Raw genomic sequence first — 17,416 nt, 5'->3', positions numbered from 1 at the left:
CATACAGAGGTTACTGTGGTGCATTATTTAACCCAGTTATACTGAAAAGCTGTACTGTAAAGGTTTATGAATAACATAGAATTTACAGGATACAGCTCAAAACCAGAGATTTCATTTCAACTTATTTTCCTACGCAGTAAGTTTTTATTTACCACACATGATTCTATTTTCAAAAATAGATGGTAAAATTGTTTTGTTTTTTAGTTAAATAGTCAAATGTTTTGTCAAGATGTCATCTCAAATGTGACTGTTCAGAGATTGGTTATTATGAGTTCAGGGAAATGACTACCATCACCAATGCCAAAAGTTTTTTGCAACACAAAATCTGGAATAGGCATTAATAGGATTAATACCAAGGCCCTGGAATAAGGAATGCCACAAGAACATTTAATTGGCTTTGGAAATTTTACCTTGTTATAAGTATAGCTGCATCTACAGATGTCAGGTCTTCTCCCCAGTTTGTGGACATCTCTAAATGGATGTCATTCTTTCTGCCAAATTCTTCATGTTGCCACTTACAGAAACTCTCCAGCATTTTCTCTCCATGGTGCCCAATATATAGGTCAGCCTGTACAAAAAGAGATTATACTTTAAGTTAAATTATTCTCAGATTTTCAAAAAAATTAAAACTGAGGGACTTCTTGAATTACGAAAACAGATGGCTGTACATAATATTAATCAGAACCCAAAAACATTCAGGATTATCATAGCCAGACTTAAAAACCTTTCAACTTTGAGGAGTTACAATAACTACAAAATCTGTCTAATGCTATTCTGAAAAAATAAAGAGGGGTAGAATCTTTACACTTAAGTAACTCACACTTTCTATAATTAAAGAAGAAAAATTTCCGAAGTATTAGAGTAAGAAGCATACTAAAATGATGCTACAGAACGTTCTTTATTTAAAATGAATTATGGATAAGAATTTTTTTAATGTGCATGTTTAAAATTAAAAAAAACTTCTTAAAACTACATTTAAAAATTACATTTGGAAAGTTGAGGTTTGTTTTCTGGATCCTTGGAAACTAAGAACATTCTGGTTTGGGAAGAAAATTGAGGCATTAACCAAAACCAAAGGCCATTTTTATGTATACTTTAAGTGACTCAGTAGATATTTCTGGAATTAAAGTCAATAAAAAAAGCACGTCTCTAACATTCCCCTTACTTAAAAATACTTGAACACTACCTCTCACCCACTTAATTGATTAAAAAACTTAAGACTTTCTTACTGGAGTTTCATGGAGCAGAATAAGCTTTATCACACGAAGATTGACCTGCACACCAAGACTCTTGTGTTGGAAAAGGTTAAAAACCTAAAAACAAACAGAATAAAAATCCTAAAATAAAGCTGAAAAGCATTCTGATTTTCTTTATAACCCAGATATGAGAGAAGTCTCAATTTAATTGAGAAATCTCATATATTAAAAAGCCTTATTCAAATATTATCTTAATAAGCAATAATAGCATAGCTAATTCACTCAAATACCAAACAATTTAGACCTAAATTCTGAGATACTTACTGCCACCTTGATAGTCTAGTCTTTTCAATGGGGTGCAGAGGGAAGGTTGGGCTTTTCTCGATACTGCAGGAAAGAATCTTAGTTATTAAGCCCTTGAATTTTTAAGACCGCATAGTACCAGTTTCTTCCTTTCTTTTGAGAAACAATACTGAAGACAGACTGCTTTATGTTGCTTCCTAATTTATTTAGTGTCGTCATTGTCTTCCAAGGCTTCTGCCCAGGTTTTTTAAAGCCCCTGCTTTCACACTACCCATAAAGACAGGTTGCAAGCCATTGCTGCTCAGTGATTTCCCAACATCAGTATAATCAGTTTCTTAAAAAATGTGAGTGAGGGTAGCAATATGGAAAAGAGAGGTCAATCTTTTACATGGTACCTTGTCTTTTTGTAAAAATGTAACATTTATTTAATTTGTAACAGAAAAAGCAAAACTGGCACACTGAACCCCTATTTTCAGAGGTCTTACTACTTTTGAATATGTAGACAAGATAAATGTGAAAGAAAAGTTTACCACTGCAAAAACAGTAAAATGATAACACAAAATTATTTATCTTACCTTAAGAACTACATCCCACTACAACTAATTCTTCCTTCAAAGGGGTATGCCTAACAGGGCATGCAATTGAGTCAAGGGTTAATTGTTAGAAGTTTGCATAAAATGCTGGGTACAAAGACTTCTGCATCTAGAAACTAACAACCAAAATTAATGTGATTCAGTTGGTTAAGGTAACTATTAACTATTATATATAAACAAATGTCTCTGACATACAATTTACATAAATGTATACAGAAATTCAGTATATTACTAACCTGCTTTTGTTCCCCATCATAATCTGTAATACTTTTGGGAAGGCCGTGCATATAAAGCAATATTATAGCTTTTTTGCTAATTGCAACAAATACCCTTGATAAAAGAAACAGGTGACTAAAAGAGATAAAAAATAATAAAGTTTTGCTACATCAAAATTAATAATAGGGTGCTTCTTTACTAGAAGCTATGAATTATTATTTGGACACCTCTTTTAATATGTATCATTTAGGTAGATCTAAATTTGGGTGTTGCTTCTTTACTGATGTCAAAAATAGAAAGAACAGTAACGAGTTAATTTTTAAAGAACTTCATTATACTCACACATTTCTTCCTTAGAGTTTTCTTGAAAAAATCCCAAGCGCACTTTAAAGTTTGCCTACCATATTTAAGATGGTTAGAATGAATCTCCTGGCCGCGTCTGCTCCATGATAGGAAACCATTGCTGGCTCTACGACCACTACAGTCTCTATGTTGTACTCCTGAGGTAATTTGTATGAATATCGTTTCCCTCTTCCACTTTCTGTTATTTTTTTAGATCTAGTTCTTCCTTTATCTGTAACAGAGAAATGAATGTTCAAATGTACCTCCACCTTGACAAAGTCAACAGAACATTTGGAACTCTAAGTTTCCTGCACACACATGACTTGAAAGGGGCAGTTGATTTTGGGAGTGTAATTCTGAAGTCAGACAGGCTAATCTTCCACCAATTACACTGCTAATAGGAAACTAGTGTCAGCCACTTAACCTCAGTGACCCATCTATAAAATGAGTAATAATCACATATACATTATAGAGTATTGATAGCTCATAATAAGATCACATTAGTAAAAACTTCTAGCACATAAAAGTGGAGCTTCCATATGACCAGCAATCCCACTCCTAGGTATCTACCTAAAAGACACAAAAACACTGCATCCCCATGTTTACTGAAGATTTATTTACAATAGGAAAAACATGGGAACAACCCAAAAGTAGATGACTGGATTAAAAAGATGTGGTACATATACACGATGGAATATTACTCAGCAACAAAAAATAAAACACATGCCTTTTGCAGCAACATGGATGGAACTGGAAAAAATCATGCTTAGTGAAATAAGCCGGAAAGAAAGGAAAAATACGGGATGGTTTCACTCATTGCAGGAGTATAAAGGACCAGGGGAGAAAATGATAATAATAATGAACAACTATATACTAGAGACATTTTACAGGGGTGGAATGGGATCAAAAACAGTGGGGGGAGGGAAGTGCACTGAACTATGGTGATGGCACATGGCTGATTTGGTGATGGGAAGACCACGGGAATTACAACTGAAATGGAAAAAGGCACAAATTGATGTAAAATTAAACATAAAAATTAAAAAAAAAGATTTCAGTAATAAAGCAAAAAGCAAAAAAAAAAAAAAAACCTAGCACAGACAACAAAAATAAAGTAGTACAGTCAATAAAAGATACCATGATTTTCCTTTTCAAACCACTTATAAGAAGTGCCTGAAGTAATGGCTTCACACAGCCTAATTTCAGGCAGATGCCCTAATTACTTAAATATTATGCAAAGGTTACAAAGGATTTGGTTTGACTCTTATTAGATTCATATAGAAGTTATAACCTTAGGGTAATAAAGATTCCTCAGACAGGACCAAATAAAAGCAGTATCCACAAATAAATGTAGTTATAAATGTAACTACATAAAATGTAAAATATCTGTTTATTAAGATATGCCATTATTAGAATGAAAAGCATGCCACCAAGTGGGAGAAGGTATTTACAATACTTCTCTATAAAAGAAATAGTCATGATGTAGTGTATAATCAAGAAGTTGTAAAATTATAATGCTGTACACTTAAAACTGATATAATATTTAGAAAACCAATTATTTCCCCAATCTTTTTGGAAAAGATTTTATGTGCCAAAAAAAAAAGTTACTCTATATAAATGACAGAAATCCTAAAGGAAAAAAATTAGCAAAGGACTTGAATAGTCATTTCTTCCAAAAAGGAAGTTGGCTAATAGGCACATGAGAAGGTGCTCAAGCTCATTAGTCTTCAGGGAAGTACAAAATGAGACTACAATAAGTTAAATTAATTAAAGTACTTAAAGTGACTAAAAGAAAGATATGTTTACATCAAGTGTTGACAGGAATGTGGAGATAATTGGAAGAACCGCACACATATATGCCAGGGGTTTACATTTAGGATAAACACTTTGAAAAACTTGTCAGTAGTACTTACTGCAGTTCAACATTTGCATACCCAATTATCTAAAATGATACTCATCAGAAATGCATAAAACCCCATGCACACTATTCTAAATAGTTTAAATAATCATCACAAATAGAATGGCTATAGAAATGCTGGCATACTCATACAATGGAAAGCTATATAGCAATGAAAATGAGTCAACTACAATATGCAAGCATATGGATAAACATAATGCTGAGCTAAAGAAGTCAATGATGAGTATATTCCATCTACAGAAACATGAAAAACTGTGAAGTCATGGGTTAGAAGTCAGTATAAATAATATCTTGGGGTGTGAGAAATGGATGCCTGGGAATGGCCACAGGGGAATATCTGTGGTGTTGTTATTTTTTATTTATGCGTGCATGCTATTTTTATCTCTTTTTGTTTGTTTGTTTGAGGTAACATTGATTTAAAATGTATATTATTAGAGGCACAGCATCATACCCTTGAGGTGTATTTTACCACACCACACCCACCACTACTGAACTGACAATCTATTCTCTGATATGGGGAGTAGCTAGAAGTCCATGCATTTTTCAGAAACTTCAGCATTTGGACACTGGTTCAACTTCCCACATGCATGTGGTACTTCAATAATGAATTTATGGTTTTAACCAGCTTTCTTGAGGTATAATTTACATGCCATTATAGGAAACAAAGAATACAAGGCAACTGTTACACAACTATGTCCACAACCTATTGCTAACTTATCATCTGTTCTAAATACTAAATTAAGTATCATCTTCTCACTATTTACCAGAATTCTGTTACTGTCACTAAATCACTATTATCTCCTTTCCCTTCTTATTGTACTTCTGAGCTGACATCATTTATATTTCTTTACTATAATTTTATTTCATTCCAGAAGTAAATGTGTTTACTGGAGTCCCATGGAAGTAAATGTGTGTTCACTTAGTCATTCCTAGATTCTGACAAATGTTTTCATTGTTTCAGTCCGTCTTGGTTTCTGATGTATTCCATAAGTCTCATCACTGGTTCTGTTCTGTTTTACTTGCAAAGTCACTTAGATTTATTTTACTCACTACTCCTCCTTCCTTGACTCTAACATCTTTTCTTTATGGCAGCATTAATTTATCACTGCATTTTTGAATTACTGGTTTCCTTCTGGTATAGACTTCTAGGTTAAACTGAATTAGCTCTGAGATCTAACATGAAATTGATCCCTCCCACCACTGCAGGAAATTTTACTAGTCTCTGATGTTTCTGTAGTTTGTAACATTTTGCTTTTTTTTATTATAGTCTCAGATTAAAAATACATTCAACTAACCAAGTATTACCCAAATATCAAGGGAGTCTATTAACTGATCACAGGATTATAGAAACAAATGCCAGGATTCCTCTTTTAATTAAAAATAAACATACTATACATGAAAGAAAGCAGAATAGAAGGATAAAAACGGCAATAGCCACCTGGAAAATAATCACTTGTTAAAAGTTCATGGATCCAGATTTAGTACCAGTAGTCAACACCAAAGACTGTGATGAAGAACAAAAATAGACACTGGGTTTAATAATATACTGAGATCTAGGATAATTAAGAATGTAATATATAGTTTAATAGTAATCTCAGTCCTACCTACAATTAAATGTTAACATATCATTACATAAACTTAGTATGTAGTAGGGAACATTCCCACACATATACTGAAGATTCATCTTCGCTAAGTCAACACTATGAACTAATTATGAGAAGTTATTTATATGTGTTCATAGGCGATTTATACATAGACCTACATATGAAGATATTAGTGCATATCTATCTATATCTACATCTATATAATTTTATATATCATTACATGGAGAGACATATAAAGAAAAAGATCTCCTAATAGTCTAGATGGACATGATCTTCCATGTTGAAATCATGCCATAGTAAGAACAGAGGATGAGGTGACTTAGCACAATATTAGAAATGACACAATATTACCAGTATACTTAATAAAACAGACTGAGGGCCTTCCTGGTGGTGCAACGGGTTAAGTGTAGCATGAGTTCAATCCCTGACCAGGGAGCTGACCCACATGGCATGGCAGACCTCTCCTGACCTGCCCACTGCTGCCCTCAGCAATGTGTTTCAGTAGAACTTCCTGTTCTGCTCCTTACTCTGTCTCTGGAGAATCCTCTCATCCCCCACATCTCTGGCCTATACCCCAGTTCTTGTGTGTATAAATAATCTGTAAATGATAAAAATAGGCCTTCTCTGGTGGCACAGCAGGTTAAGGAGCAGTACTACAAGCTGGCCCCAGCCCCGGAGATGATCCACATGGCACAGACGACCTCCCCTGTCTCACCCACTGCTCCCCTACAGCAGTGTGCTTCATGGATCTGTCTGTTCTGTGCCCACTCTGTCTCTAGTGAATCCTCTGACCTGAGGCCTGTACCCTAGTTCTGTAGGTATAAATAAATCTTTAAAAATTATATAAAATAAAATGAATGAAAGGGTAATTAGAATTACTTTCTTGTTGCTGTTTTTGTTTTGATTTAAGTGTAGTTCTTACTTCTTACAAGAGCCTAGTTAGATAATGGGGGATATCAACATCAGAATTAAGGAGGAAAGATGGACTTAGCTTTAGATTTAGTGAGTCTGATGTGCCAGAGAGAGATCTAAATACAAGTTACTAAACTCTGGCAGTCAGGAGAGAGGTTAAAATGGAGATAGAGTTTGGAACTAATCACGCATAAGTGAGGTTCAACCCATGGGTCTGGACTGTATCGCGCCCAGAAATCATGTGGAGTGCAAAGCAGAAAGGAAAGGAGAAGTCCTGGGAAATGCCTGACTTAAGGGGTGCATACATGGGAGGAGGGATGCCCACAAAGGAGAACGAGAAGAAAATAAAAGGAGAGCTCAAATAGAAATGAAGGGGAGTAATTTAACTGTAAAATGAAAAGCTTTTTAACTGCGCCACAAGTAGTAGACAGGTTATCTAAGAGAGAAATAGAAGTTTGTTTCCATTAACACCCCACCTAGTGACAGCTGTGCTGACCCTGAAAGAGCAGTGTACTATACAGCAATTTGCATGTTACATTTAAATATGCTACCTGGAATATTTTAACATTTCTTAACAATCTCAACTTCATGGTACAAGACATCAAACAAGTTAGCCATTGTGTGTGAAAATCATGCATGTCGAACTAATCTTTTTATGAACTTGCTGCCTTTGATGTCCTCATTGTCTATATCAGCTATGCTGAGCTCATTCTTTATTTCCTTAATCTTCAGAACATTTTTACCCAGGTGTGTGCATAGACAACACAGTCGATGCCACATCACTCAGTTAGATACATGTTAAAATGTATTTGCCAACACTCCATGTGTACTCTTGGTAATGCCCTCCACACAGTGACAATAATCTCCACAACTGTGATGGATGGCATGTGGAAACTATTTCAGCGGTCGCCTGGTTAGATTAGTGCTAAGAATAGAGATGATGTCTATGTGCTTCTCAGATCCCTTACAGATATGTTTTCTTCAAGTCCATAAAATTTCTTTTTTGTTCACACAAGTTCTAGACATAATCATAAGTTTATACTAACATGTGAAAGAATATTTATTAATAATGTCAGCTGCCTGGCTAAAATCTTCCAAGACCACATTCTCCAGAGAGTCCTGACCAGGGCACAGTCTGTCATTATCTGCCTGTTAAGGGTTACATCTCATGCTCATGTTGCACACATTTGGCTCATTATACCTCTATACATTATACCTGTTTCTTCTGCCTGAGATGCTCTTTCTAACAACCTAAGTTTAAAATTTCAGGTATGCATTTCATTTTCAAAGTTAGCTCAGTTAATTCTCACAACAGGCATCTCCATCTCCATCTCCATTTTGAGTATTTTGAAAGGTAAGGTAAGCTTTCCAAGGTCACACAGCTTAGTAGTAGCAGCACAGGAACGTGAACACAGGCAATATGATGCCATAGTTTATGTTCTTAAGTAGCACACTCTGTTCCCTCCTTTCTCTGTAGGTTCAATAAATTCTAAATATCTGAGGCTTATCACCCCTGCAACATTAAAGTTTTAGAAGTTGAGTCTGTCTTATTCTTACAGGCTATAATGCAATTGCTCATTTACCGTTTTATACACAATGATACAATGCTCATCTCTTGAGAAGAAAAACTGTGCTATATAGCTGCACACTTGTGAGATGATTGGTTGTGCTTAGTTGCAAATAAAAAAGTCAATGTGTAAGATTCTGAGAGGACTGGAAAATAACTCACTAAAGCTGTGCCTCAAACCTGGGACCCTTGACTGTCAAGTTCAAGTGTTTTCTGCTTTGTATTAACTTTCTAGAAAATACAACAAAGTCATCCTAAAGTATGAAAAAAGTATCATGCAATCAATACATGTAGAAGAATAAACTTCAGTCATTCAGATTATGAAGGGGAATACAGTTAAAACCACTCTGGATACAAGTAAACATCATGATTTCTTTGTGTAAAGGCAAATGCTTTCAGGATTATAGTATGGATTATCTAAAAGTGCAGCATATGTTCAGTATGTTAGTATATCAGCCTCAAGTCAAAAGGGAAGAGCTACAGTATGATATCAGTAGGAAGAAGTGAGTATTTTAATTCACAACTACTGACTTAAAAATTCTAGACCTCTAAAAAGCATCTGAAAATAGGTAAACTCAGTAATTTGTCCAGCTGATGACAGTGCAGCCCTCCTTGCACACAAATGTTTGATCCAAATAGGTCAATATTAATATATAACAGTCACACATGAAAAAAAAATTGTGAAGAATGTTTTCCAAATATAAACTATGAATTTATGCCAAATATGAACCATATATTTATGCTTTATAAACCTATTAAAATAGAGTCTTCTAGAAACATTTCCTCCATGTGCATTGACTAACAAAGTCTGCTTTGTGTCATGCATGTACATGAGTAGTTACAACAGCTGGATCTCACTATGATTCAAAAGCTGCATAGTACAGATTGTCAACATAGCTCATTAAAGGGACTAGACTCAAGCTGCTCTTGCCTCTGTCACTGTTTCACAATACAAGTGATTTTCTTTTGCTTGTTCATAATGCTTTGAGTCTCATCAGTGTTTTTATCTCCTTAGTGTCTAACAACTCTTAGGAAATACAGGAAGGATGCATCTTATTTAAATTGGCCTTGATGGGTACAGTGAAGAACATGGCATGTGCTGTTACCCTTAAACCACTTTTGAAGATAAATATCACAAAGCCTGATACCATGAGCTTTCCCAAAAGAAAACAGGTAACAACTTAAATACATTAAACAACAAAAACATATTAATTCTTTCTCTATTTCGACACCCCAGAACACTGCTGAAGTGAGTGTCCTATGGCCTATAGTAACACTAATTTTATTTCTACAATGTTTGCTTTCTCCTCTCGGGTATAATCCCCATCAAATTCCCACCACCAATTCACCAGAGAACCATCACCACAGTCCCTTGTGCTCTCTCCCCAGTCCCCTTTGCAGAGTGTCTCAGATTTATGGTTACATGCTAATTTTGATTATTCATTTATTATTATTTCCTGATCTTTATCTGGTTCCCTTATATTCCTCCTATAAATGAAACCATCTGATATTTTTTTCTTTTCCCTTCTGGCTTATTTCATTTAGTATAATCCTTTCCAGCTCCAACCACGTTGCTGCGAATGGCAAGAGTTTATGTTTGTTTGTTTTTTTTATTCTTTATTACACATATACTATGATCACAACGAGTTAAAAACACCATCAATTCAAATTAGGTAAGTTAAGATAGTTAGATATTTTTCACTTAGTGGCATACATGAGTTGTAGGTAATTTTAAAATTATTTAATTGAGGTTTATTAAGTATAATAGAATTTCAACAAGGCTAACAATGTATTAAGTAGTGGTGTTCCCCCAAATTTAATTGAGGATTGAGGATTAAGGATTTAATTAAGGATTAAGTTATCATCAATACTTCACTTATTTTTTATCAGATACCCAATTCAACAATAATAGTAACTGAAGTTTTCATTTATTTATTTTTAATTTTTTTTAACCTCATTCTTCATTTTGTGCATTTTTTTTCATCTTGGTTATAACCCCTGTGGGCTTCCCACCACCACTTCACCCACATGCCATCACCACAGTCCCATGTGCTCTTCCCATCTCAGTTTTGATCCTGTTCCCCTCTCTGCCCTGTAGAATGTCTTGGTTTACAGTTGCAAGAGTTTATCTTTTATGATTGCTGAATAGTATTCCATTGCATAGCACCTAATTTTAAATTTATACCAAATTTCAAAGTTTTACATTAAAAATACTTCAATATACTTGTATTTCCCCAGATGCTAACTGGAAATATTCTTCTCTCTAGTTAATATACTCTGAGGGGTCTCGATTAATGGCTACAACCTTTTTCCTAAGGTAGCTAGTAAGTTTTTTTCTGAATGCAGGTTAGGACATTCAGTTCCTTTTATGAAACAGAACTCATTCCCTTTCCTTACAATGTGGCCAAGTGCCACAGGTCTAGAAGTGCACAGTCACCCCCACTTTACTCCTGAATATAACTAGCAGACAAGGATTTAATACTTTCAAATTTAAGGTCTTCTAATACTACAAATAAAACGCAAAGGTATAAATCTTAACTGGTCTTACTGTTAATTCCTCTGTTAATTTTAATCACCATGATTATTTTTATTAGGCTCAATTTAAAAAAAAGTAGAAGATTCTTCTGGTGAAAGAGTGGAGCTATCTGTGATGTTCTCATAGAGCTGGACTAAAGTAAGGCCATGAGCTCACAGTATTCAGTTTCAGTGTATCTGGAATCTCTCTGTGTCATTTCTATTCCAGTGAAGTGAACATTATCCCATGAGGAACACTTCATAATTCAAGAGAGATATAGGGCAGGTTATATATTAATCTCAGGTGAGGTGCTTTTGAGCTTTCTCTTTTCTATATAAAAATATAGTGCTTCATAGAAAACTAAAAGAAAGTCTAAGTATATATGTTTGATACTAACAGAGGTTCCATATCAAAAACAGGAAAAGTTGGATGGAGAGAGAAGGTGAAGAAGAAAGAAAAGATGGGATTTTAAAAGAATTCATCTCTGATTGCATATTTAGTTAAATCTTTGCAGAAGAAGGCATTACCTGAAATGACACCACAGGAAGGACTGTGAGGAGGTGATTCCTCTTTGGCTTTTTCCTCCATGGACCTTTTCTGCCTATATACACGGTGTGGGTGACCCGTAATGGCCACTGTATCATTGAGTGGTTCAATAAATATGAAGTCCTCATTGAGCTGTATAAATCCCATCTGGAATACATAACATTAAAAAGATAAGAAAAACCATTTAAATAAATTACTTTCTAAGTTCTACTCATATATACTATTTCCTTTCACATATGTTCAGAGAGTCTTGTAGTGAAGCTAGTTTTAGCAATCTTATTAAGAAGATTACTGTCTTCCCATTTTATTACTTCATCTTTATGTACTTTATTGCACTAGCATAAACTTCATTTAGTTAGTATTAGCCTGTGTGGGTGGGAGGCTAGAAGCCAGCAACAGATGCACAGTAAAAATTCTGGAATGTTAAAGGCTCACTTTGGGAGACCCATGGGGTCACTTACATGTACAACATGTACAGAAGAGTAAGACAATTTTTAATTGCATACAGCACACAGTTCAACTTTTTAACATCATTTTAAATAAAAGAGGTTCAAGTATCATATCACAAATTAGGAGGTCTACCAGTGACATTATGGTATAAATTCTTAAAAATGTCTATAAAACCTTTTTTAAATGTTGGAAGAATGAACTAGAGACAGAGCGAACCACCACTTACATAAACATTTAATTTCATACAGTGGCATGTTTTAAGAGTTAACCAATGTGGACAGAGTTAAAAATGTCACATAAGATTACTATTAATGGAAAGAACTTGTTACAAATAGGTATCCTTTTAACAGATTCAAGTTAAGCCTTTTAATATATGGAAGTTAAATCTAATCCTTTCTTTCCTTCCTTTTTAAAAAATTAGATTTGCATTATAATGAGGAAAATATTCCACATAGAAAAACATGTGATTTGATCTATTCCATTTTTATCATTTTAGTTAACTGTGATTACTATATATATATATATATATATACATATATATGTGTGTATATATATATATATTTGACTATTCTGTTACCTCTTTATTAAATGGTTTTAAATAGATAATTACTTAGAAACTACATTATTTATACCTACTAATATCAAAGTTTTTATTTCTATTTTAAACATGAAAATTGCATATATTTCATTTTCATTTGATCTACATATCAGTATCACAGTAATTACATTATCACTTCTTTAAACACAGTATTTCTTCCAAAGTTATTAAACATACTTAAAAAATGTTTTCCTTATAAATATACTGTTTTAGGGCCCTCCCTGGTGGTGCAAAGGGCTAATTAGGATGAGGACTGCAAGCTGGCTGCAGCAGCTTCAGTCAAGTTCAATCCCCTGCCCAGAAGGTGGCACACAGCACAGCAGACCTCTCCTGACCCACCCACTGCTCCCCTCAGCAGTGTATTTCGTCAATCTGCCTGTTCTGCTCTCCACTGTCTCTGGTGAAGCCTCTCACCACTCCTGTACCTCTGGCTTGTACCCCAGTTCTGTATGAATAAATCTTAAAACAATAAAAAAGCATATTGTTTTAATTAATAAAGTATATTGTAACTTCAGTAAAAAGACTGATTGCTCATATAATTTTGTATAAAACTGACACTACATAAGAACTAAGAATAAATCTAAGAGCCCTCAACTGTATTCTATTGTATGATTATATCTAATAAAATTCTCAACTACTGAGTTCTATCAATTTTATCACTGCTTCTCTTCGCTCTCTTCTCCCTTCTCTCTGCCTAACTCACACACACACACACACACACACACACACACACAAAGGACATGTACATATCAGCTTAGGGTGGGGTAACACAGAAAAAGATGTACACTAATGATTCTTTTATTTGGGTCCTTTATTTTTTGATTTTAATATGACTTCTCATTTTCATATACTTGCATTTTTTTAATCTTTCATTTTCCATATACTTTTTAATTCTTTTATATGTGAATCTTAACTGGATTTCAAAGAAGTAACACGTAATCCAAAATGTGTTCCCTGGAATCTATTGTAATTTATGGAGAAAAAGTATCAAATATTTAAAAAATTAAGGATATCTAAAAAGATAATTCATCTACACATAGAGTGGGGATAAATGATATCATTGATTCAGGTTGGAAAATTTTGAGAAAATGTTGTATTTATCTTACATATTATTGTGATTCTGAGGTTCATCAATATTCCAGGCCACCAACAAAATTGACAGTGGCTGATGATTAAAGTAACAATTGTTATTACTATTAACACTTGTTAGCTGAGTATTAGCTACATACACATGTCTGGTAAACATGCTCAGTTTCCCTAAAATTTTTTTAATGTGATACATTTTTTTCAATAGGTTATAAGCATGAGTAGATTTGTAACAAACCCTACGAAATATAACTGCAGTATTCTCATATAAAATTTAATCTTCCCAAGAGCAGAGTCTGGATTAAGATTATTTGGGCTCCTACTATTAGCAATGAATTATATGAAAGTTACAGCACTTTTATTTTTACAACAGAATCATATGGTAAACTGGAAGATTCATTTTTCCAAAGCACATGCAAAGCTCTTATCAGAGGCTCTGATAATGAGTAGTTGCTCTATAAATGACCTCCATCATTTTTATTTTTTATTAAAGATAAACATAATATAAACATTTTCATATTTAAGTATGGAATAAAAGAATTCAATGTGCAAGAATCAAATATTACTCATTCCCATATTAAAACACTAAATCAAGTATGAAATAAATTATTTTTAAGTTAGGATCTGGAAACCCTTTTATAAGATCAAATTATCTTATAAGTTAGGGTTTTATCTATAATTTTTAAAATGAAAAGACCATTTCTAAAAGGAAAAAAAATGTTGGCAAAGTTCTAAATGGTGACTCATCCACTGAACACATATTTACTGTCTGACCAAAGCGAGCAGACGCTCGTCACTCAGGGCACATTGAACATGGTGTCTTCAGTGTTCTTTCTTCAAGAAGTTTTTCTATCTGAGACCTGAAACCATCCTAACCACTAACACAAAAAGTGCTAAAGTGGGGCTGGTATCTTTCAAGATACTGACATTTTTTAAGGCGGATTTTTGGGTTATATTATATGCCCATAGGAGTCAGGTTTTTATTTTATTTACACTGATTTTACATGCCATGGAGAAACATGAATCCATATAAAGCTTCCTGGATCTCACCACTGTGTTAGACATCAACAACTAGGCGACTCTCACAATAACAGACATTGTCCTTTTAGTTGTAGACACACATAAAACACATGAATTAACAGAGTATTATGCATTATTTGGAGTAATGCAAACTATGTAAGCATTTTCTCTAGATAATCCACTTTAGATTTTTCAAAATGAGCTTAAATACTGAGATGTTTCAGGGAATGAAATTTAACAGCTGACTTATTTCCACTAACATGAACAGTTACAGGCAGGACAATATCTATACTATATCACTTAACATTATTCTTTGATTTGACAATTTAGCAACAATGTCCACATTTTGCAAAGTTACTATTATAGCAGCTGTTTCTGTTCTTATTGATTCTGATGTTTTAAACTTTTTCCTTTAGGGGCCTTCCTGGTGGTGCAAGGGGTTAAGATGCAACACTATGAAACTCCACAGGCACTGCAATATGAGTTCTGTCCCCAGCCAGGGAGATGACCCACATGTGGCACAGCAGACATCTCCTGTCTCATCCACTGCTCCCCTCAGCAATATATTTCAGTACATCTGCCTATTTTGCTCCCCCTTTTGTCTCTAGTGAATCTTCTCACCCCCTGAATCTCTGGCTTATACTCCAATTATATGCATAAATGAATAAACCTCTACTTTTTTTTTTATAAATCAAATTTTCTTCTACTTAGATGCTGTTGTGTCTTTTCAAGCAACCATTAATATGGGTCCCCATAGCTGTGTTGACACTACCACCAAATCCTTAACACAACATGAACTAGGCTCTAGTGAAAGTACACAGACATTTATATACACTTGCTTCAACTTACCATATATGTTTCATTTGCTCACATCCAAAATAATTATGGTCAGTTAATAGATTCTAAACATATAATGTAAACATAACTAAAAAATAACTGAAAAGTCAGAAAAAAACAGCACTTTCTACAAGGCTAACTCTTTCACCTCCATTGCCTCACTCCCCATTCATTCACACAATTGAATCACTACTATAATTATCCCTTGGTTTCTCTTCATTCTCCTATGTTCCTTTCTGAAAATATTCCAGACCTTTGGTCTTCTTGAAAAATGTTCAGTGATCTGACTGATTTTGTGGCTCAAACTGCATACTATTAGAATCTTTGACAATAAGCTATTTTTAAAAAGAAAGAAAGAGAGAGATTAATTTATTCATGTATACAGGTGCTGGTGTGTAGGCCAGAGGTGCGGGGTTCGGAGGGGCTAAGGGAATTTACCAGAGACAGAGTGGGTAGCTGATGAAGACAGAGAGACCTATTGTACCATGTGGGTCAGTTCCCTGGCTGGATGAGTGCTACTCATACTTTGATGGTGCTGAGACCTAACACCTGCACCACCAGGAAGACCAAGGATTTTTTCTTTTTTGCTTTCTTGTTTTTTTAAATATACAGCATATCACAAGAATTAAATAGTGTAAGTGGTGATACACAAGAAAAAGGCAGCAGATCATTCTACCTTTGGGGTATAAAAGTCTTAAAGGAAAGAAGAATTTACATACGAAGGGGTGGGGGGCAAGGTTACTCCAGATGAGAGGAGATACTGATGAGCAGGGGCAAAGAGGAAGTGCAGTCTAGGAAACAGCCAAGAAAATAGGTGCATGCCTTGAGCAGAAAAATAGGGAAATGTCACCTAAAAATGAGCCCATACACTGAAAATATCCAATGACAGAGTTTTTAAAGGAAAACAAAAGTCAGTCTGAAGTCTGATGACGATGGGTCTGCCAGCCAACTGTAAGGTGCACTTAAGAAACAGTGTTCCACAACAAAAGGCCTCAAATAGCCAAAACTCTCATGACTAAGAAGAGAATGGAGGCATTATAATCCCAAACTTCAAGCTATACTACAAAGCCATAATAATCAAAAGTGTATGGTACTAGAACAAGAACAGACATACTGACCAGTGGATTCAGATAGAAAACCCAGATATAAACCCACAGGTTTATGGGCAGCTAATCTTTGACAAAGGAACATAGAAGATACAATGGAACAGGAAAGTTTGTTAAGCAAGTGGTGCTGGGAAAACTGGGAAGCTACATGCAAAAAAATGAAACTAGATCATTGCCTCACTCCAGTCACAAAAATCAACTCGAAGTGGATTAAAGACCTAGACATAAGAACAGAAACCATAAAATACCTGGAAGCAAAGATGGGCCAAACACTTAGCAACATACACTTCAGCAACATCTTTAAAGATACAGCACCTAATGCAACGACAGTGAAGGCAAGGATAAATAAATGGGACAACAGCAAGTTAAAGAGCTTCTGTACAGTAAAAGAGACATTGCAAAAAACAGACATCCCAATGATTTGGGAAAAAATTTTCTCACACAAAACTAGCGATAAACATAGAACTGATGAAATTCAACAAAAATAAACCACCCCATCAAAAAATGGGCAGAAGAGCTAAAAAGACACTTCTCCAAAGAGGAAATGCAGATGGCCAACAAACATATGAAAAAATGTTCAACATCACTTGTAATAAGGGAGATGCAAATT

The 17,416-nt window shown here is 34.6% G+C and overlaps 1 protein-coding gene across 1 annotated transcript in view; it reads right to left on the bottom strand.

Moving 5' to 3' along the window:
- Positions 1–17,416, bottom strand: part of ADAMTS19 (ADAM metallopeptidase with thrombospondin type 1 motif, 19) — a 197,011-nt gene that overhangs the window by 142,261 nt on the left and 37,334 nt on the right. Inside the window, exons 3-6 of the mRNA XM_004686504.1 lie at positions 11,691–11,856; positions 2,710–2,882; positions 1,230–1,313; positions 411–568 (exon numbers count right to left, since the gene is read on the bottom strand). Coding sequence (XP_004686561.1) covers positions 411–568; positions 1,230–1,313; positions 2,710–2,882; positions 11,691–11,856 — 581 coding nt within the window. The remainder of the gene's footprint in view (positions 1–410; positions 569–1,229; positions 1,314–2,709; positions 2,883–11,690; positions 11,857–17,416) is intronic.

This window comes from Condylura cristata, unplaced genomic scaffold, assembly GCF_000260355.1.
Source record: "Condylura cristata isolate star-nosed mole 26May11 unplaced genomic scaffold, ConCri1.0 scaffold00021, whole genome shotgun sequence".
Lineage (NCBI taxonomy): Eukaryota > Metazoa > Chordata > Mammalia > Eulipotyphla > Talpidae > Condylura > Condylura cristata.
The sequence above is the reverse complement of the archived record's forward strand: the minus strand, read 5'-3'. Positions and strand labels throughout refer to the sequence as shown.